The sequence below is a fragment of the Siniperca chuatsi genome, linkage group LG2 (genome assembly GCF_020085105.1).
Source record: "Siniperca chuatsi isolate FFG_IHB_CAS linkage group LG2, ASM2008510v1, whole genome shotgun sequence".
NCBI lineage: Eukaryota > Metazoa > Chordata > Actinopteri > Centrarchiformes > Sinipercidae > Siniperca > Siniperca chuatsi.
This window is the reverse complement of record NC_058043.1, coordinates 5,659,632-5,681,895: the sequence shown is the minus strand read 5'-3', so window position 1 is coordinate 5,681,895 and position 22,264 is coordinate 5,659,632. Positions and strand designations below refer to the sequence as shown.

Sequence of the window (22,264 nt, the reverse complement as noted above, 5' to 3'; positions counted from 1 at the left end):
CTCTGAACAGACTGATGCTAATCTGCTAACTGTTGCTCCCAATGGGAGCACACAATCAACTTCATCACACACTTCAATAAACAGAATTAGTCTGTAAAAAGTAATGTATCAACCAAGAATTTCTTTAACTACCATACTGTGATCTGATTTAATGTAAGGCAGTGTTTTAAGATGTTTTAAGATTACATTTTAATATTAAAGCCAAAATAATGAGGAGGCAGACAGTTGAAGCTGGTGTATTCAACATTTATTTTCTGTCATTTTAAAAACTGTTTGAGGACAATCAAAATATAAATACATTTCTCTCTCACACTCAGACACACACACACACACACACACAAACTGGCAGGCATCAGAACACACATACAAACACACACACACACACACACACACACACACACACACCCCCCTGCCCCTGATTTAGATGTTAAAAGGTGCAACAATCAACCATCAACAACCGACTCATCGGGAACTTTCATCATCCAGATTTCAGAAGCTATTTAAACACAGAGAGAGAAGAAATATTGGACAGTTTTGATACTTATGGTCATCAAAGTGTCTCTTTACAGCCATAATACTCTGAATTGTTCATGTTAGCTGCAACAGTAACATGAGCTTCAATCTTAGTCACAGATTCACACTGAACCAACATGTCTTCACATCCTGGATGAACTTCATCATGACATTAGCCATATCTGCTATTACATACTGTATTTGTCTGTTAGCCGAGTCAAACAGAAGTTGAGTGTTGTCAAAACCACAAAAAAGAGGTTTGGTCCAATGCTGCAAGGTCTGACTGACTGACTGAAGTCTTTTGTAATTTTGTTGATACATTTCGTAGTTTTAGTTTGTTAGGGACAGACAGAAACAGAAGAGCTGGGAGCAACATCGTGATCTCCACCGCACAAAGAGCCCCACATAGAGGAACTCAAACTTCATCAAAACATGATGTGTGTCCTACTGACTTTCATTGATTGACAGGTGATTTGTGGTGAATGTGAATTTAGATTGTTAAGGAAAACTGGTGGTTTTGCATGTTTTAGCCAGATGGTTGTTTTTTGTTTAATTTTTACAACTTTTAAAAAAGCCTGAAAAGTCATTTCAGCGCTTTCAACTCTGAAAATCACCATGCATTGATTTTAAACTTGCTTTACAGTAAGCTATTTGTTGCCTTTATTTTGTTGTTTAAGTTATATTGCCATGTGGTAAAGCAGGGACTATATACTGTAGAATACCTTCCTGGCATTAGAAAGCTATATTGTTGGAAAAAAAATCCCACCAAAAGATACACAGTAAGCAGACACGGGCATCCTGTAACGGATAATGATCCACAAGGTTCTTTAACATGTTTAAGAAACTACAGCTTTGACCAGAAATGATTTTGATTGACATTAAAACTGACCAAACACAGAATGCTGCTTTGGTGTGACCTAATACAGCAGTCAAGTTCGGAAATGGTGCCTCAGGAAAACAGATCAACACAGCTCAAAACTCAAAGAAACACGGTGAGGACTACTCACAGAAAACTATCTTCCATCTATTCAGAAGGAACAAGCACCATTTTTTAATCTCTCTTCACTTGTTTCCAGTCAACTAATAAAAAGCGACACCTGAAACCTGTGTGTAGACACTTGTGATTGCTGTTGTGGATAGCCAGTCGGAGTGGATCAACAGAAAATTAAACAACTATTTTGATAATTAACACTCTTCATTTTTAAAGCAAACATTCCCTCGTTCCAGCTTTTCCAAATGTAAAGATTTGCTGCTCTTCTCTGTTTTTATATCATTGTAAACTGAACATCTTTGGTTTTGGGACAGTTGGTCTGGCAAAACAAGACATGAAAGTGGCTCTGGGACCTTACGAGGGTTTTTTCCCACAATTATATCTGCCGTTTTATAAACCAAATGATTAACTGATTAAGAACAATAGATTAATGCATCATGAAAATAACTTGCAGCCCTATTTGTTTCCTAGCAGACTGATAAAAAGCAAAGCACCTGTGGCATTTGGCGTTAGACAGACTGGCATTGTGGATTGGAGTTGATGTCCAGTGAGACTTATTAGGCAGTAGACTCTACACACCCTAACAATTACAACATTACAACATGATGAAAAAAATACAATAAATGTAACTGACTGTTGGACTACCAACTTGAAGAGCAAGTTCCAATCTGTATATTTGATTTTCTTAACATATTGAAATAAAAATGGTCGGTCGTGATATAAACTATGCTATGCTTATGATTTGTAGCATGCGAAACCACCAGTGTGGTCTTTTCAGATAAATTCCTTTTAACCGACAATCTCGCCCGGCTGGGTCTGTTTCTGTCTGTCTAACACTCGGGACGGTCGAAATTGGCTCAAAATAAACACAGAGAGGCGAAGATCAAACTGTCAGAAACATCTGGGTCTCATATGGTGACCCAACACTGAGTCAGGAATAAAGTCAGAATCAACCCGCCATTTACACGCTGTGTTCTTGTGGTCGGGAGCTTCCTGCTGCCTCCCTGCTAGGCCTGTCATTAACAGCTGGATGAGAATAACACTCACAGGGCCACAGGACGAGGATCATCATCTGAAGCAACTGGTTTTGTTGTGGTCCTTTTAACATTCCCAACACCCACAGACCCAATAAAAAAATAAAAAAAAAAATACAAAAACATAAGCATATCGTTTAACAGCAGTCTAACAGGGCAGATTGCGTTCTATTATCCCAGCAAATGAAAGAAAGAAACAAGCAGAGTAGAAGCAGCCCTTTTCCCTATATTAAAAAAAAAATCTCATCTACTTAATCTGAGTTTTTAACACTGACAGTGCAGTGCAACACTCCATCTGGTGGGATACATATAGTGTTTAGTCGTTTCCCTCCCTTCTCTGAGGCAGTGGTGGATGTGTCTGTACAGTATTTACACTCCTGAATGTATAACAAAAAGAGTTAAAATCATAAGAAGACTTCATTTCCAAATAGCTGCATGATCATGTTGAGGGAAACGTCAGGAAAAGGGCCATTTTGTCAACTGGGGAGGTAACTTGCCCTAAAACAGCGCCTGAATTTGCATACATTTTCTGGTGGCAATACATTTAAAACATTAGGTGTCAAATGAGTGAAACTGAGGATGGATGTAGAGGAGAGGGGAGGAAGAAAGGCAGGGCGCACTCTGAAAATTGTGTCATTGAAATCACAAGAAGCTACAGTGACTTTTCTGGTGGAGGTTCATCTTCCTATTCTGAGTCCAACCCAGGCGGGGGACAAAAGAAACTGAGCCAAATGCTGCAAATTTTGGCTGCGCTAGTCGGCTAGCCTCAACGGCCACTTAAACATTTTTAAAGCTGTTATGTGCAGGATTTATGTAAGTTTGTGTTGACCAGCTGGACTTGTATCATCAATGGCTGTGATCAGATGGACACGATGTCAGACTGAATAATGAAGTGAACAAAATTCTGTCCGATTATCAGGATAGACTAACATGCACCCCCACTCACAGATCCAACACAGGCACATGGAGATGAGCAGGCTGAAAGCAACACAGGCTGCACCAACCTCCATCAGGATCGTCTAATTTTTTAACAAACTTACAAAATCCTACACATAGTGGCTTTTCTGGCAAAAATCTGCCAGTATAGTGTTGTTATTTTAGCGGTTTCAAAAGAATATCAGCTTGTTTCAAGCATTTTATGTACTGCAAGTCTTTACGGGAACACGTCACCCAAAATGTTTTGTTTCAGCAACTCACAACTGAGGCCTGGAGTACCGGATGATTTCTTTCTCACATTCATAGAGAATAGAGCTTCGGTGGAAGAGGTTTCTCCTAAGTCCATTAAACACACACAATATTAAAACGTGTCAAGCGACTTGTTTAGCAAACCGGTATGCTAATAATCTTTTCAGATCCTGCTTGGCTTTGAACATGGGTCTTTATCTGACGGACTGGAATTTTAGTTAAGGTTACTATATTTAAACACTTAAACACTAAATTCCTGACTAAAAAACAGACAAACAGTGCGTGGCGAGAGAACTTAAAGGAGAAGGCAGGCAGGCAATATTATGTACTTTTCTTAATGTCAATAAATCCCATGAAAAGACCAAAACCAACAATGTGTTAGTCCTTCTCTCAATAATTTCTGACATCCCTATCATGTTTGTGGCACTCCAAGCCCCAAGCTCACTGGTTCCTTCTGAAGACATACATCTTTAAATAAGGCTCAGGATTTTTTCTTAAACAGCTAATCACTGTAGTTTTTCACAGGAGGAAATAGTGCATTTGTAGGGGACTATTTTCAGCGGTGGATTAATCCACATTTGGTGATCTAGTGAGTATTTCCAGCAGCAGGACGGTGTATGTGGGATTGAGTCAAAATAAACTAGTGTGTGTGTTCATGGTAATGAAGGAACATGTCACCCAGTGCACCAGTGTGGCTCATTGATGTGTTTTTAATAATTTTTGGACAACAATGGAGCTCTATGGCCCAGAGGAATAAGATATATCAGGCTTTGGATACACAGAAAATATCTGTTAGTAGGATCAATTAATTGTTGGTTTTGTTTTTTTTCATGGGATTTGTGGACAATAAGAAAAGTATAAAATATCACCAGACATCATTAAAACCTATGACCAAAACAATCATTCTTTGTTACACTGAGATCGCAAAACAATTTTCTTGTAATCATGAGAAAACATTATCTATGTCCTATTGTGCTTTCTGTGATTCTGTGTAAAGAAATGTGAGTACAAACATTTTTTCATCAAGCAGTCCAGGTTACATGGGGTGAGTAACTGATAGGAAAATGAAAAATTTTGGGTGACATATTACTTTAAAAAGTCTCCATGCCCTCTCATCATGACCCCTCTGGAACAAAGGCTCGGCTACAGATCCTCTAAAGAACATTCAGTGTAGCGATCAGAGCGTTGACTGGCGCTGAAGCAGGACGTAAACAGGAGGGAGGGAAGGAAGTTCCCTTTCTCCATGAAGAAGCTTCTGGAGGCTGGCATCCTCTTCTCTGCTTGAGTTCAGTCTCAAAAAGTCTCTGGTTGATGTCTGACTCTGTCCTGTTGGCATCGAATTTAACAGTGGAGAGCAAAATTCAAAAAGGCCCACAAGTTCCTCTCCAGTGCTTTGTCACAACGAAAAGAGAGACAGACAGAGGAATTCAAAACTTGGATGATTTAAAACATCTCTGTCTCTCTCTGTATTTCTCTCACTCAATCTGACAGAAGACAGAAAAACTAAAGGAAAACAAACTGCTTGACTCTGTTTCCAAACTGCTCCTTCTGTCTGTCTGTCCCTCTTCTTTCCGTCTCCGTGTCCGTGTCTTGGTCTGTGTTGCACCATGGAGGCCAGCGGGGGGCGCTGTTAGGACGCCTTGCCCAGCTCTATCTTCTTCTGGATGACCCGAGCTGAGTGGTAGATGAGCGAGTCGATCAGACCGGCCACTGCAGGAAATAGAAGTGACAGAAGAAGAGAGTCTGATTTCATCCACTTCATTTAAATTTCTATTCATATTTCAGTCTGCGGTGTATTATCAGGTAACCTGACTGACCTGTAAATACACCTCCAACAATGGCACAAACTCCTGTTAAGAAGTGTGTGAACGATCTGAACAGAGAGAGAGAGAGAAAATTGGTTATTTAGCAATAAGATTTAAAGAAGCTCACATCTTCTTGACATAACTGTCAATAAAATCCTCCTTAAAAATGTGAGACTAGCAATTTGAATTTACTTCTTGAACCATTGTATTGCCTTTAAATGTCCTTTAAACCATTTCCCCTTTAAACTATTATTTTATTTATTGATGCAGTATCTGGTTAATTTTTCTAATCTGATTATTCCAAAATCGCTACTAAAGCTATATGAATCAGACACTGAGTGAAGTATTCAAACCTAAAATACTCCTTCTTTTTAGAACTGGTTGAACCATTACATCTCCATGTAACAAACAAGGATCTCTACTCTAGACCGCCTGATATGTGGGAGTTTAAAGAATCTGAAAACGATATATCAGCCAATAGTCATTTTTAGAAAACATAAACAATCTTGAAATTTTTGTTGTTTTAAAATTCGTGACCAAGATACATACTGAGCAGATCATTTAAAACTAAAATATCGGCGCGACCGATTTATTGCTCACTCTCTCTCTACTAGTTTGTAAAATTACATTGTGAGAGTTTGAACAAAGCTCAGCTACATAAGATGCATTTGCAATTTGAACTGGTACGATCTCAAAGAATGGAGAAGCCACAGGATCTCAGACATTGTGAATTGAACAATACATGCCGTCGCTTATCACAAGAATCTGAGACTCAAAAGGTATCCAGCAGCACGACATGGAGGAGCAAGTTTCAACTTTATGCAGATGTCTTCAGACTTGCAGGGTCGACAACCACTAGTGGTTCTCTTGATTTCCGACAACGGGACCAGAACCAGCTCAGGTACAGATACAGCTCATGCACCATGTCTGTATTATGCAGTTTCAACAACACAGTTACCATGTTGCAAGACAAATACACTGCCAAGCTAGGAGCCATCTGCACACGAGTTGAAAAAGCAGCTGGAAATGGGCTGCGTAATGTGCCAGTATAGTGTCAACATCAATTCACCAATTTAAATGAGAGGGCAATAAAGTAACTGACAGCTTTTATTAAGCGAGCCCCTCCATTGTCTCCTACCTGTGTTTCTCTGTGAATTTAACCATCATGGGTGACAGCTCATATAAAACAAACACGCCCGGCAGCCCCTGGTCTCCTATTAGCCCGTTGGCCACTTTCTCATGCCTGGTGACTGAGAACTGGTTTGTTTTTACCACCTGCAAAAACAAAATGACAACACTGTTTTAGGATGATGAGAAGGACTGGAGGTTAAATGTAGCCTGGTACAGCTTTCAATTAAAGATTAGATTAGATTAAATAAATGTTTGCTTTATGGTACACAACATGTTTGTTGCATTTAAATGCTTAAGAACCTACTAAACATAAAAAGAAAGGATACAAAAACTATGTTTCTGTGTACTGCACCAACCTTTTTATTTCTCAATTTGTCACTTTAACAACATTGATAAGGTCTGGAATGAAAGAGGAATTTCAGGGACGAAATGTAAAATAAACTTAATACAATTTTGGACTCACCTCTCCATCAGTTTTAACGTAGATGGTAGGAACAATTTTCACAAAATACTGGTACATCATTGATGCTGTGGGGAGAAAAAGGAAATAAAATATGAATGCAGACACACAGAAAACACTTGAGATCAACATGGTTGTTAATAATCTCTGAAATACCAATAGCAAATGGTAGCTCAAGAAGAAATAGCAGGAAATAAGAAAAACTATTTAGAGCAATGGATATAGTTAAATATTACAGAACAAACAATTATCAAACCAGAATGTAAGAGGCAGGACTTTTAAGTAAGGAATATATGGATTATTACAGCAGTGAAGCGTGTTGAGGAGTGTCATGAGACGAAGAAAATGAATGAGGTATAACTGAGGTGTGGATGTTCATACAGCATAAAACAATTTACAGTCTATTCTACTGTAGTTTAATCTACTTGAATAAAACAGAAGTTTTAGGATCAACCGCTATATAATTAAAGCTCATTCACAATAGGATATATATTACATATATTAAATACACCATACTGTGTACTCAAAAACATGTGTATTTATTATCGTATTCCAGTATTATAAACAACAATACAATGTCCAGTCGATCAGACGGATTCAACTTTCAGAAGCATCGATACCAAACAAGTTCTGAAAATAAAACACTGACACTCACAATGTGACCAGTACTGAAAAACTAAAGAGGAACGAGTTTTGTATTGCAAGTGGGTTAACTATCTAAATAACACTAGTAATGGAACAAACCACGGGTTGGCGCTGTTCATTTTCTCCTCCAGGTTATTTCTCCTCTTATAAATTGCTTCCTCTGTCCTTTTTTCCTTCCTCTATCCGGTTATGGAGGTCTGCTAGAAAGACATTTAAACGCACCTGCGCTCCAAAATACGATAATCCTCTAGTTAGGAACCAGAAAACCAACCTTATTCTAAACACATAGTTCAAGGTAAGGTCGATTTCAGACGCATTTGCGAGAATGTGTTGATCAAAGACACAATTTATCGGTGAAAACGCGCCATGTTTATCTGTCAAGGCCATAGGTGACGTTAGCCTGTTAGTTAGCATGCTAAGCTAGCACAACAAACGATCTGGGTGGGATAAAGAGTGAATTTTACAGAAATAACGTTACTGTATGGTATTGTATGGTGACCGTTTAAAGGCTGCAGTAAAACAAGCCGCTGGTTATTTCGTCTGCAAACGTTAATACAAGTGTGCTCGCTAACATTAGCCTCGTAGAGCTTACTAGCTAATTAAATAACCCAGACTTAGCTAACCTTACAGGCTTAGCAATACAACTTAATCATTAACGTTATCCAGAAACAATTAACAACTTTAACCAGCAACTTAACTGCCAAATGACTTTAGTTAAGGCAACGTTTGTAGCTAGCATGGATTGTCAGCTGAGCATTAAATGACCAGTAGGAATTATAGTAAAATAACTGACTATTAGCAATTGAATTTATTTTTATTTGATAGGGACGATGCAATTTAACATAGTTTCAATACAGAGCATGAAACTTGTGTGCTGCACAGAGAGTTTATAGCTATTTTCAACGCGTGTCCCTAGTTGGGCTTTTTCATATACAGTGTATTTAAAATATACAGCTTTCAGTATCAAAACCACAATACACTGCAGATATGAAAATACATATACCCCAATAAACATACCGCAGTACACCAATACACTTTGGTAATTTAGAGTTCAATTAGCTAAAATGGGTACAGCTCTGGTTGGCTTTTAGCCAGCACTTAACCTTTTGTTGTAAAAGATTTTATATCTGGAATTAATTTGACTTCAGTTGGCAATGTGCTCCTGAGTTGACAGGCCTTTTATGGAGAAAGCTGATTGTCCAAATTTACATCTATGATGTGGTATTTTATAGTTGCATTCATGTTACTGTCTTGTCTTTGGATATATCTGGAAAGAGGCTCTGGGGCTAGACTGTTGATACGTCTAAAAACTAATTTGAGAAAACAAAAATGAGTAAAGCTCTCAAAGCTGACTAGATTTGATCTTTTTAGTACATTACTGTGATGCCACCGGACAGGCTTTTTTTTTTTTTTTACAAATAGCAAGCAAACGTTGGATACATAGGTCAAATGTCTGACTTTTAGGAAGCAATCATTTGAATTTCTAAAACTTTAATTGCATTTTCGAACAGTAGTTAGATGTTGAAAGCATTAGTGTCCTCAATCCATACTAGTGTTTACTTAATATTTTTTTGCAGGTTTTGAGTATGTAATGTTCACAGTGGAATAAAGACAATACTGCTCAGTATATTGTTCCTCACGCTATCAGAACAGACTGCATGTCACTCGGAAAACAGAACAGTAACTGTCTACTGCTCCATCTATCTCATCTCTAACGTGCCTCTGTCCGTCTTTCCTCTCCAGATGCCAGTGGCTGTAGGTCCATATGGCCAGACCCAGCCCAGCTGTTTTGACCGGGTCAAGATGGGCTTCATGATGGGATTTGCAGTAGGAATGGCTGCTGGCGCCATGTTTGGCACTTTCTCCTGTCTTAGGTAACTCTGAACTTAGCGTGCACCCAAGCTATTCTGCTTTTATAGAAACAGCAATTGCATATGGGATGAAATTGAAAATGTAAACTTGGTTTCCATTAAGACCAGCTGTTGTTGTCTAGAAGCCAGTGTGAACTGTTCAGTGGACCAATGAATCAGCTTTTCTGAACATCTGTACAACAGTCTGAATATAAAATTGGCTTATTATACACATGGAAAAAGGGCTGGTGGGTCAATTATTCAGATTTTTCTGCCAAATAAGAAACCAGACAACTTCTCTTTGCCTCCCAGTGACTTTACTCTAAAAACAGTGTCAGTTTTATTTGAAAAGCAGAATAATGTGAACATGCCCTTCCTCTGCTCTGAGTTGGAAGCTCAGTGTGTTAAGGCACTAGGTGTGGTTGGTGGTTTGATTCCTTCAGGAGTACCTGTCTGTCTATTTCCTACGATCTACCAATGATCATAAATGCTACTGTCCAGTAGTCAGCTGTGTTACAACCAGCGGTGGATGTTTTGTGTGTGCTGTGAGCGATGAGTATATTGTCTATAGACAATCTCAAATGACACCAACAATGAAGACGTAAATTAGCATAATTAGTTGTAAGTAATCTACAGTATTGAGTGATAACTGTCTGTGTATTTATTATAATAAACGGAGGGTACTTAATGATTATAATGGAGCAAAGAGTAACAGGCCTGTTGCGGTTTTGTCTAAACCACACAGATTAGGCCTAATATTAACCTCTGACATGTTGTCCACATCTCAGAAATTTTATCAGCAACTCAATAGGTCTGGGGCTGGGCTCATTGGTGGTGTTTGATAAACAACTGAGCCAATCAGAGCTTTGTAGGCAAATAGAAAACAGGCTAACTTGAAATAAAATCAATTTTTGGACCATCCTCTGCATAGATTCAAACACAACATCCACACTTGGCCTGCAAGTAAATTTCGAGTTGAGTCAAATTTGTACACGAACAGAGTTCTTAAACTTAATTCTGTGTACACTGTTATTGATCAGCCATATCAACTCAAAGTTATCTGACACCATTATTTACATGTTAAATTGTAAGTCTACTTTTCAGACAACCTACAGTTGAGTCTAACATTCAAACTAGAGCCTGATGGTCACTTTCCCAATTCAGTTGCCACTAAATAAAAGCTGTCTCTTCTGTCTCTAGGATCGGCATGCGTGGCAGGGAGCTGATGGGAGGAGTAGGGAAGACCATGATGCAGAGCGGGGGGACGTTCGGTACCTTCATGGCTATCGGTATGGGCATCCGCTGCTGAGGACGAGTAACAACAACCTCCTCTACACAACTGTACAGCTATGGGACTCTTCCAGGAACTACAACCACACCTCTCTGTCTGCTCAATGCTGTCACACTCTCAACCGACAGTCTAGTTTTGTCAATAAAAGTTCTGATTTGTCAAATGGTTTTCAGAGTGGATATGTTAAACGTTCTGCTGCTGCCAACGTCTAGTTTAGAGTGACAGACACAAAACAGCAAATTTTATCCCGGCACACTTAGTTTGTTTAATTCTGCATCGCTAAGTTTAGTCCAAATGTATGAAACTGAGTCAAACCAGAAGTGGGCTTCTGCCTGGATGTTCAAATTTCTTGTTTTATTTGGGTCAAACTCTTAGCAAGTTAATTCAGCCCTTGAGCCAGAAGCTAAACCAGTAACTACTTCTTACAGTCCACATCCATCAAAAACAACTGTGGATAAACTAGCCACTTCAGTGTGAGTTAGTCAACTCCTTTCGAAAGCACGTCATAAATTTACAGGGTCCAGTGTAAATGTGCATTGATTATCACGGATACTGTTATATGTAGCTGATAAAAGCCCTTCCTTGTTCCTTAGTGCGGTAGACAGGGACAGTTCACATGGTCATAATTTTTGGGTGGTCCATGGACATCCACACAGATAATGAGCAGATGAAGAAATGTATGTCATTGATTTTGAGAGGGTTTTCCAACCCACTAAGAATGAACAGGATGTAATAGTAAGATTTAGAGTAAAATTATCCATGTATTTTTCAAGAAAACATTTAGTTTGAACACCAAACATAAGTGTTAGACTGCTGCTTATTGTGTTCTTCCTACCAGCATCATACTGAAAACAGCAAAACCATGATATTACTGACCTTGTGGCGCTGTGACGTCTGTCTCATCCAGAGGATTAACAATGCCGGGGTAATCTTTACCAAACGACAGGTGCTTTATTAGATGGGTCATGTTTATCTGCAGGACGACAGACAGAAATATTAGTAGTTGACAGACTTCAGCAACCCTTCATAGGGATTAGCAACAAGCAGGTCTTCCATTAAAAATGTCTTCATTCCCAGCCTTTTGTTTTTGTGAACGAGATCATGGTATCAAACTCATCAGAATTTAACAGACTTAAAACACAAAATTCATATAACTGAACAGCTTGTCATCTCAAGCCTTTTCTTAATATTATTAATAAGGGACATGTAGTGCGAAGTGTTTATTTAGTATTAATATATACAATTTTGAATATTACCTGACAGTTCAAGGTTTGGGATTTTTCTAAAATTATACAAACTCTTATTCAAGTAAGCAAACGAAAAAAATACAAATCTGTTATTTTTGAAAATATAAAGTTGCAGAAACTCAAAAACAGATAAAGAAGATATCATCTGTTGTGTTACTTACATTGTCTAAGCCGAAACTCTGCAGGTCGTGTACTGCAAACACAAACAAAAACATCACTTAGCCTGTTAATTACAAATGCTTCAAATACACATTTAGTAAAGAAAAAGGAATGTGAATGTATCTTAAGTTACAGATCTGTCAGAAATGAGAGTTAATGATCAGTTTGTGACTGATTACTGCCATCGATTCAGCTGTTCAGTCTGATTAGTTTGTAGATGAAAGGCAGCAAATAAAGCTGAAGTCACCAGTCACACACAAGTTCATATCAGAGTTAGTAGCTGCGTGTCTGTCCTCAGGGTGCTAAGGCTCTGACCTTTGACCTCGCTTAAATGTGGTTGTTTGTATTTATAAACTATCATGAGGTATTTGGTTTGAGTCATCTTTCACTTCATTTGTTAACACAAATTCAGAATGACCTCAGCATGCTGACATTTTATGTGATATTTATTCCTGTACAGTAAATATGTGTTATGATAACTGTGTGAGCAGGTGTTATTGTGAAGTTGTTCTTCCCACTGTATCTAAAATCTAATTGGCTGCAAACCTGACCAGACTTGACCAACAAACCTAACATCAAATATGTTTGTAAAAATGCTAAAAACTGGCTGAATAACTACAATTCAAAGACTTAAGATTTGACGTCAGACTAAATATGTAAGTCAGTGGTTAAAAGTGCCAGCTAAATACAGTAAATATAAAGAGCCCATCCACAGCTCTGCTAAGGAGCTTGGAGTTGGAGGCTTTAACAACACTCAACTTTACAGCAGCTCCATTGCCCTGTTTGTTAACCTGTTGGAAAGTACTGCAAATACACAATAACAAAGCAAGTTTCTCAGAGTTGCACAAACCAGATTTTCCGTCTGTTCAGGACAAAACTTTAGTTTGTAATAATATACAAGCCTCCCAACTGAGACACAGTGGATTTGTTTTCTAAAAATACAGTTCTGCTGTCAGTTTGGTCAGTGGCGTGAATTGACCAACTTCATTCTAAGTTCACACACTATGACTGACACCATCAAAAGTTCAGCAGATGTCTACAGATGGAGCACAGTGAGATACAAGGCTGATGAGCAGAAGCTCAAGACGCTTGCTGGATGAGAAACGTCGGTCTTCAATAATAACATTTCTAACTGGAAAGATTCCGCTTCCTTCAGCCCTTTAAAAATGTATGCCCAATCACATGCTGATACCACAGTAATATTTAGATACATTTACTGGTTTAATGTTAGTATCTATTAAGTCATATTTGAGTGCATCTTGTGAATATCAAAACAAATCACATCAAAATTGTAAATTTAACTTTGTCTTCTGACTTGTAAACTGGGTTCTATATAGTGAGCACGATCCTCTACTTAAATTCAACATTAAGTCATTTTCACCCGTTTTCACTTCTTATTACAAAATATTCATATACTTGCAATACTTTCCCATATATCAATAAACAGGTTACTGTACTGGAATGAGGCTGTTCTTCAGTGACGTTTATAGGTATTTATATAATTTTAAAAAACGGCAAATAAAGATGGACTTACTTTCCACAGCGTGCACTGCAGAAAGAAGAGAGAAGAGTCACTATAACGATGCAGGTAGACAACAAACCATGTTATGTTAATGTGTGGGAGGGTGCTGATATGGGCTGCACAACACTGACAAAATGTTTTTTTTTTAGATTTTGTACGATCAATATTTTTTACAAATCTAATTTTATGAAGATATGAACAGTGACACATGAGGACACAGCTTTTAAAACTAACCTCAGGCTTCTGTGCTCATGATTTGGTTGGTTTCAAAGTGTTAAAAGCTCAACTCCACTTTACGAATTGATTTACAAGCCAGAGATTTTACATAACAGCAGAATATCTCATTGAGGAGGATTATATTTTTTTCTGTGTCAAAGAATAAGAGCTTTAGAAAATAGTCTGTATAACTTCTGTCTGGGTAATCGTGCAGCCCCAAACACATGACGTCAGTCCAGACTAAAGGGGGTTTGGGACCAGAATAAGGGTGAGGCTGATTTATTTCAGCCGCAGACTTATTTACAGTCAAATCCTCAGCACAAGTGATTCTTGTCTCTTGTTTCTGCTGCTAAGCATTCAAATATAACTGCAAACAAAATAAATACGTTCAATCAGATTGTTTTATCTCACATTACAGAGCCAGAGATCAGAGGATGTTGTTCAGGGTAGGAAACTAACAGCAACACTGGTAAGTGCAGCCCAGACTTCAGCCACTTGCACTATTTTAGCAACCAACCAGATTTGCATGTCAGCATACTAGTATTTTCAATTGATGCTTGGATACCTGAAGAGTAATCTAACTTACTAGCCACGTTCTCCATTTTAGTAGCCAACTACTGTTCGTTCAGATTAGACGCAGCCTATAAATTGTGGCACTTTTCCTGCTGAAGTGGCTGTTAGAGAAGATTTATTTGAGCATTTGATGGCTGGCTGCTGTTAATTTCCTGCTCTGATTTAATGTGCAGACGAGGGAAATGTTTAGCAGGCAAGGAAAACAGGACAGTCCAGTCACGATAATAACAAAGACCAAAACTGACACACGATGATGGCAGAACAAAAGTCACCAACAGCAGTCAAAGGACAAAACAAATGAAAGAAATAAAAATGTAGACAAATGCAGAGGAAAAGCACAAAAATGTGAGGAAATTGTGCTTTTTAGAGGTACACTAATGCATAATCAAGTGTTTGCTGATGTATCAGGTGATAATGTCCTTTGTTTTAAAAACAAAACAAGAAAATCTGCCAGCCAGAGCAGATAAAGAGACTGATTGTATTTGTCAGCCTCTGCAAAAGAATGTCATCAGTTTGGTTTCAGTGTAGAGTCATGGAGCCCTATTATGACCAAAATTATGTTTCTGAGGCTTTTTCACTCTTGACAGGAAAACAAATATGGACAGATGTAAATTAAAATAGTCAAATTTACACTTACAGAATATTGATTCAATCAGATAATACTGGCATCAGCTTTAGAAACCTTGTAACACTCAAACTCTCTATATATAGTACTATATATATAGCTGGTGCCCGACCTTCACCTGTGTGAGTCAAACTGTACAACAGAGAGCTGAACAGACAGACTGACTGCAGGCCTGCACAATACAATACAGTGTCCTATACCAACATTTTTACGATTCAACTACAATGGGTTTTCTAAATAAAACTGTTCAAATACTGACAAAATGTCACTTTTAGTGCACAAACACTGAAACATGTTCAATGAAAATCACACTGATTATCTGAATCTCAACATGCAATCAGAAATTATTCTGTGCAGCCCTGAGTTGGGATTAATGAATGTTTTGTTCATGGATGTGGTGGGTGTGGATGTATAGATCTATGATGAGGGATGAAGAATGGATGAATGAACAGAGACTGATAAACACACTTACCAGACAAATGTTTCAGAACACCTTTTATTGTAGAAAGTGAACTGAGAAGTGAATCTGATCGGAAAGGGCCCGACGACGGGAGAATCTCAAACTTAGATTCATCATTCCACAAGTCTTATTCCGTTGCCTTTTCTCTGATGTGAGCTGGCTGTGAGTGTCTTTACAAATGTTTTTCTAATTGTTAAAACTAGCATAACTTATTGAACAGTGCAAATGTAACTGACATTTACAGATTTTCAGTTTCTCTGACACTGACACTAACACCTGTCTATACAGCTTGCTGCAGCTTTGATTTTTGTGCTTCACTTGCATTACTTCTTGATAGTTGTGTAGTGCATCTTCAACGAAAAAAAGGTCCCAACAAAGACCTAACTAACTAAAGTATTTTTAAAAGGGCTACCACTTCAGCCCGTATAAGTTAGAAACATGTAGAAAATGCATTTAAGCGTAGAACAAATTTCCAGTGTATGTCGTCTGCCACAGGAAACTAACACAGGGTGTTCAAAAACCTTTGAATGGTTATGTGAGTGTATGAGCAGAGCGGATAAACAGCAGGTCTTACCGTGGACATGAGACTGCTGGAAACTTTTTCCTGGAGCGAAGTGGAAATTTCCTGCCACCTGAGACACAAAGAGGAAGAGAGGGTAAATAAAAATAATCCAATCAATATAGTATCAGGACCACTGTCAGGAAAGAGAAAATAAGAAATTTCAAGAATAAAGTCATAATATTTTGAGAAAAAAAGTCATAATATTGCAAGACTAAAATCAAAGTATTATGAGAAAGTTGTTGTTGTATTTTAAGAACTAAGTGTTGTATGTTATTAAGCATTTCCTGATAGTACATATATACTGAACAGTTAAAACTTTTCTTTGCAAAAGACATGATTTTGGACTGTAGACACTTTCTATGACAGGTATACAGCTTAACATTTTCTTTAAATTACAGTTTTATTCTCATATCATGATGTTCGTCTCAAAATATTTCAACTTTACTCTCAAATTTCTATCTTCATTTCATTGGACCTTATACTCATATATCACTGAGTCAGGCATATAACTCATTTATTATGTCTGGAACAGGTGTTGAAGGAAAGAACACACGAGTAAGACCAGAAAGAGTATGACGACAGTCTGAGGAAGAGTTGTTGTGTGTTTTTTAAGGAACTGTAAAAGAATCATACACTACAAACTGTTGTTTTAATAAATTACAAACACTCTAAAAGTTTCTCCAGGGTTTGCAAATTCAGGATGTTACTTCTAGATTACTAATTTTATAAACTAAAATCTCAACATAAAATTATACAAATGTAATTTTGCAGATCTAAAGTATTACAGGTCACTGAATTTTTATATTTGCATATGTTCCTCTGAACATTTTTCCAAACCCCACTGGATGTCCTCCAGATAGAAACAAGGCTGTTGCTCTTTGTTTAAAGACTGACATTTTTGAGATACTAACAATAATTCACAGATAAGAACTGGAGTACCTTGTTGACCTCCAGAAAGCCGTAAACCTGGCAGCCTTCGTTCTTCTGCTCCTGCATCTTCTGTGTGAAGCCCTCCCTCTTACACTGCTCGATGGTGTCGGCGCTCTTGAACGCCCAGCCTCGCCGCCGGTATGCCTCCCGCACGTCATCACATGTGTTACAACATCTGCACACACACACACACACACACAAGCAGAAGGCAAGGCAAGTAAATACAAGGTTATACAGAAAACACAAAGACAGAAAAAGCAGAGCCTGTCTGTGTGTGTGTGTGTGTGTTCGTGTCTTACTTGAGGTCTTCAGTCTCAGCTCCATAGCAGCTCTCGCATCTGTTTGGGTCCAGTGTACTGGGGTCAAACACTTCACCATCGTCAGCCTTACCAAGTTCTACACAAAAAAACACAAAATCATCATCATCATCATCATCATCATCATCATCTTCACGATTATCAACCAACAAACATGATTTAGTTTTGAAATTCCTGTCGCAGAGGCTCTGGCAAAAAAACACAGGGCTGTCCAGCAAAAAACTTACTTTTGCTGCCATGCATTCCAGTGTTATCTGTTAACGCACAATCAGAAAGGCAAATCAAAAATGCGCACCCAAACTGTCCAGCTAGAACCTTGTAGTGTGTAGCTTTTAGTGTTGCTTTAATGTCTGCTAACCTCACAAGCACTAAGGAAGAGGAGCAAACTGTTGCTGCCTGTCTGCGTATTACAAAATGCTGTGCGCTGTTTTGACCTCATGGATGTATCACTCAAACTGGCCTTCCTGGATCATATTTCCTCTACTCACAGATACCTGTAGCAACCTGACCACATCAATGTAGCCCCTTGCGTTTTTTGTTTTTTAATTTGTTTAACTTTAATGCACCATTTTTGGCCTGAATGCCTTGCCAAGAGCTGTCGATCAGTGTCAGGGGGTCATTTGTCTGAGTAAAGTCTAGGTTTACCATGTTTATCTGCCTCTTGGGTGACAGGTTTGAGGTCTTTGTCCAGCCGCAATTTGAACAGATTATGTTCAACGTCCAACTGCTGCTCACCGGCCACATCCATCGCATCTATACTGAGATCTGAGCGAACAAAAGAAAAAAGAATGGGGGAAGGCGAGGGGTTGTTTATAATTAACATGTGTCATCATTAACATGTTCGCTTCATCAGCCAGAAGCTTCTCGCTAAGGCAGCGAGGTAACAGCAGTGCCACTTACAGGCGCAGGGCATGTGAGGGAAAATGACATCGATGTTGATTTTCAGTTTGTCTCCTCGCGACGTGTCGACATACAGCTCAGGGTGAACCTGCAGGGAACAAACAGCACGGACAAATTTTCATGAAGTCAAAACACAAAACATGTCTGACACTGATGCATGAAACATTTAACTGACAGTTTTTTAGATGACAACAACACATCTCCCCTTTCGTGATGTTTTTTGCACCAAAGCAACAGAAAATTAAGCCTTTCTGCCATTCAGTTTGTAGTAGTAGAAGTAATTAAACATTTTAATGGGTCTTTGTACTACATTCCTACTGGCCTTATTAGCTATACAACATTTTGTACCATGAAACAAAAGACATCGACTGAATTTTTGTCCTTGATTTACTTAATTGGAGCTAACATGTTGAAATGTTTAGGAAACAGGACTTTAACAGTCACTGATTGCATTACCTGATGAATATAAAACTGTTCAATGCAAACATAATTCTGAATCTTGTGACTTTAAAGGTAAGTGAAAACATGTCACTTTCAAATTATTAAGACCAGTTATCATGATTAACAACTATGAGCAACACAATGATGAAAACTAGTGTTGATTTCACAGTTGTGTGTTGGAACTTTGAGCCTTCAGCATACAAAAGCTTCATTGTTTGTGTGATTGGACTCATCAGACCAGCCTGACAGGAAACACACCTGAAGGCTGAAAGATGGTTAATGGTAACCCCAGACAGCCTTTATTATTATCATTATTTATTAATTTTGGATAGTTTACTAATCTGTGCCCTTCATCGCCTGAAAAAACAAACAAACTTGGAAACAGCTTCATCAACAACTACTTTGTTTTTCTGGGCACTTTTGGGACTTCTTGTCCATGTTGGCCTAAAAGTTGAACTTGATGAGAAGTCTTAAAAGTGCTGCAAAAATAGAACATTTGAACATCTACAGCTCCATTACAACTGCACAAACGCCATCTGCTAATGAAGACTGCGTAATATGGTTTAAAGCTTGGGAACAAGCTGGTGAGTGGACCTTGAATTGAGATTGTTTTGTTAAACCATTACAATGTTGCTGTCAGTGTTACGGGTAACTGGTACAGGGTTTGTGCAGTGTTCACAAAGTTAAATTTAAGACCTTTTTAATGCCACATGCAATTGCAATTTAGCAAGGACAATAAGGCCTACAATTATTCATTAAGTACATGAATTTATTGACATTTATCTTACATTTTTGTCTGTATCAATAATTCCTGGTAATATAATAATCGTGACCTGAACCCAGATAAGTGGCATAAAATTGATGAAGTAACCAATTAAAAATAATCAATTAAAAAGTTTTTGCTAAAATTCACCCAATATGAGTCGATGAGCCTCCTAGCTACTGTGGCTAGCAGTTGTGACAGTGTTTGCTACAGGTTGCTGAAGGACTGAACAGCCTCCTGTGCGAACAATCTGCTTCAAAACAATCTCACTTTTAATTTATAGATGTGTAACGTGTCCACAACCACAACCCAAAAAATAATAATAAAAAAAAAAAAAAAAACTATGTTACTGTCTACAGGAGGCAAGAACAAATATTCAAGACTTTTGTAATTCAAATGTAAGACTTTTTAATACCTTCTTAGGCCTTTTTTTGTTGAGGGGATTGAATTCAATGCTTTTAAAGACTTTTCAAGACCTGTGGTAGTCAGTGGACAAATTATCACCTGTTTACATGTAATTTGTACAATCGATAAATGAGGCTGTGTGAAAATGTGTGCTGGCCTGCCTGGACACACTATAGTGATCAAAGCCAAAAGCAGGACTTCTTTTTGGCAGCACACGTGTTAAATTGCCTCTGTGTTAAGTGTCAAATTTAATTTCACCTGGAGCTTTCTGCCCACTAGAGGACAATATCAAATAGTCAGGTGATGTGGATGAACTCACCTCTTTAGTAAGATAGTACTGCAGCTCAGAGACGAACAGGATTAACATGATGACACCGCTGATGATGGTCACTGCAGAGACACAGAGGCAGTGTGCATGTTAGAAATCAGAAGAGTTCTTTTAAATCCTGTTTCAAACTGTGAGAGCGAGAATTTAAAAAAAAAAAAGCACTCAGATCCTCTTCTAATGTTTTTTCATCATATTTTATCAAATGCGAGAAACATTTTCAGAGATGCATTACATTATGTTTTTCACATTTTAAAAAGACACTATCTTTGCTCTGTAACTTACATCAGCCTAATAGCTTCTGTTTAAGGAAAATGTTAATTAGAAAATTAAATGCATAACACAACCAGCAAGTTTCAACAGTCTATCACTGGATTTTCAAACCACACAGAAATAAAATGAAATCAATGGCTGCTTGATAGGCTAAAGTAATAGTAACATATCTAACACCATTTTCATTGAATTATATTACTGGTGTCATTATATAATAGTACTATATTCCTACTATATTTTGTAATTATTGTGCTTTCATTATTATATTTTGCTATATCATTCCATTTCTATTATATATACTTCACAGCATTGCATTTTTACTGTATATACTGCACATATAACATACACAACATTCTAGACTATATTTATTATTTTTATATAAATATATATACACTATACTATACTATACTATACTATATATAGTTCATGTCATGGCTGCCAGAGTTGCACTACTGGACTTAATTTGCACAATTCACTTATATAGTCTAAGGCATTGTAATGTATATCAGAATCAGAATCAGAATCAGAAATACTTTATTGATCCCTGAGGGGAAACTCTTTTGTTACAGCAGCTCACTGTCACGTCAGTGCACACAGGAATAGAAGTACTAAGCAAATCAGAACATAATACACTATGATACAGGCAAGATAAATTAAGTACAAAGTGGATAAGTATAACATTAAAATAAGTGTAAAGTACAAAGTGGATTTACCGGTTGATGATAAGTATGTACGGTATAATAATACAATGTAGTAATATAAGTAATAAGTAATAGTGCATGAACTGTCAAGTTAAGTGTAGGTTATTAAGATGATTATGAGACGGTGGATATGGCCCAGTATATAGTGTATGTAGCTTTTCTAATGTCGCAAAAAAATATGCAAAATCACTGGTAATGCCCTTTGCAGAAAATATGCGGTAAAAATACCTAAAAATGAGCTGATGTCACATAAGTTTATTTGAAAATACATCTCCTGTTTATGTATATGTTTGCATTTTCATCACTAGCCTTGCCGTTGTGGTGCTCTATTATTGAATTATAAATGTTAAAGATGTCTAATCTGCTGCTGTTCAGGCTTACTCAGCGTTATAAGGATAATGATAAGACTGTAACTTGATGTGTTTTCTATATTTTATAATTTAAAGGAGAAATGACTGAGTTAGCCTTGTTGTTAGCCGCAGCAGCTAACAACCTGTGTGTCTGAATGGCTGCTGCTCTCTGATAAATTAAAGCCTCTCACCGGTCGCTCCTCCCCACGTCTTCACTCGGAAATCCTCCAGAGTTTTGGGATAAGCGTCAAACTGCTTCAGTTTATTTAACGTGTCCATTTTCTAAACTAGAAAACCACCGCTAAACACAAATGTTACCGACAGATTCCTACACTACAGCTCCAGACACACATCAGTCCTTCGCTTTCACTTCCGGGACACACACGACACGAGGCACGACTGAACCAATCAGCGTCGGCCGCGTAATTTTGTCTTTTTAATTTTTGACGAAGCATAAAGTGAAAATTCAATGCACAAAAAATGAAATAAAGTTTCAGTGTTTATTTATTAATTAATTTTGGTATGTATTTATGTGTTTGAGTTGTAGCTATGTTCAGTTACCTTTAATAAATACAAAATGAAAATAACGA

At 37.8% G+C, this 22,264-nt stretch overlaps 2 protein-coding genes across 5 annotated transcripts; one reads left to right on the top strand and one right to left on the bottom strand.

The window, feature by feature from the left end:
* Positions 1-1,309: 1,309 nt before the first annotated feature.
* On the bottom strand, positions 1,310-22,071 carry ergic3 (ERGIC and golgi 3). 4 transcript variants are annotated; one of them, XM_044209904.1, is made up of 15 exons: positions 21,866-22,071; positions 20,345-20,415; positions 18,417-18,504; positions 18,162-18,281; positions 17,744-17,770; positions 17,499-17,595; positions 17,209-17,374; positions 16,282-16,339; positions 13,846-13,860; positions 12,314-12,345; positions 11,782-11,878; positions 7,123-7,187; positions 6,667-6,803; positions 5,541-5,596; positions 1,310-5,433 (listed from the first exon to the last, which is right to left on the bottom strand). In XM_044209904.1, exons 1-15 carry the CDS (start codon positions 21,951-21,953, stop codon positions 5,354-5,356), a joined length of 1,197 nt encoding a protein of 398 aa, XP_044065839.1. In that variant the 5' UTR covers positions 21,954-22,071; the 3' UTR covers positions 1,310-5,353. The 4 variants fall into 4 exon arrangements, with proteins under 4 accessions (XP_044065839.1, XP_044065849.1, XP_044065858.1 ...); XM_044209914.1 differs by lacking the exon at positions 13,846-13,860 and having other exon boundaries at positions 21,866-22,070; XM_044209923.1 differs by lacking the exon at positions 17,744-17,770 and having other exon boundaries at positions 21,866-22,070.
* On the top strand, positions 7,906-11,068 carry romo1 (reactive oxygen species modulator 1). The gene is made up of 3 exons (XM_044209961.1): positions 7,906-8,059; positions 9,508-9,638; positions 10,815-11,068. The coding sequence occupies exons 2-3, from the start codon at positions 9,508-9,510 to the stop codon at positions 10,921-10,923; spliced, it is 240 nt and encodes a 79-aa protein (XP_044065896.1). The 5' UTR covers positions 7,906-8,059; the 3' UTR covers positions 10,924-11,068.
* Positions 22,072-22,264: the final 193 nt, after the last annotated feature.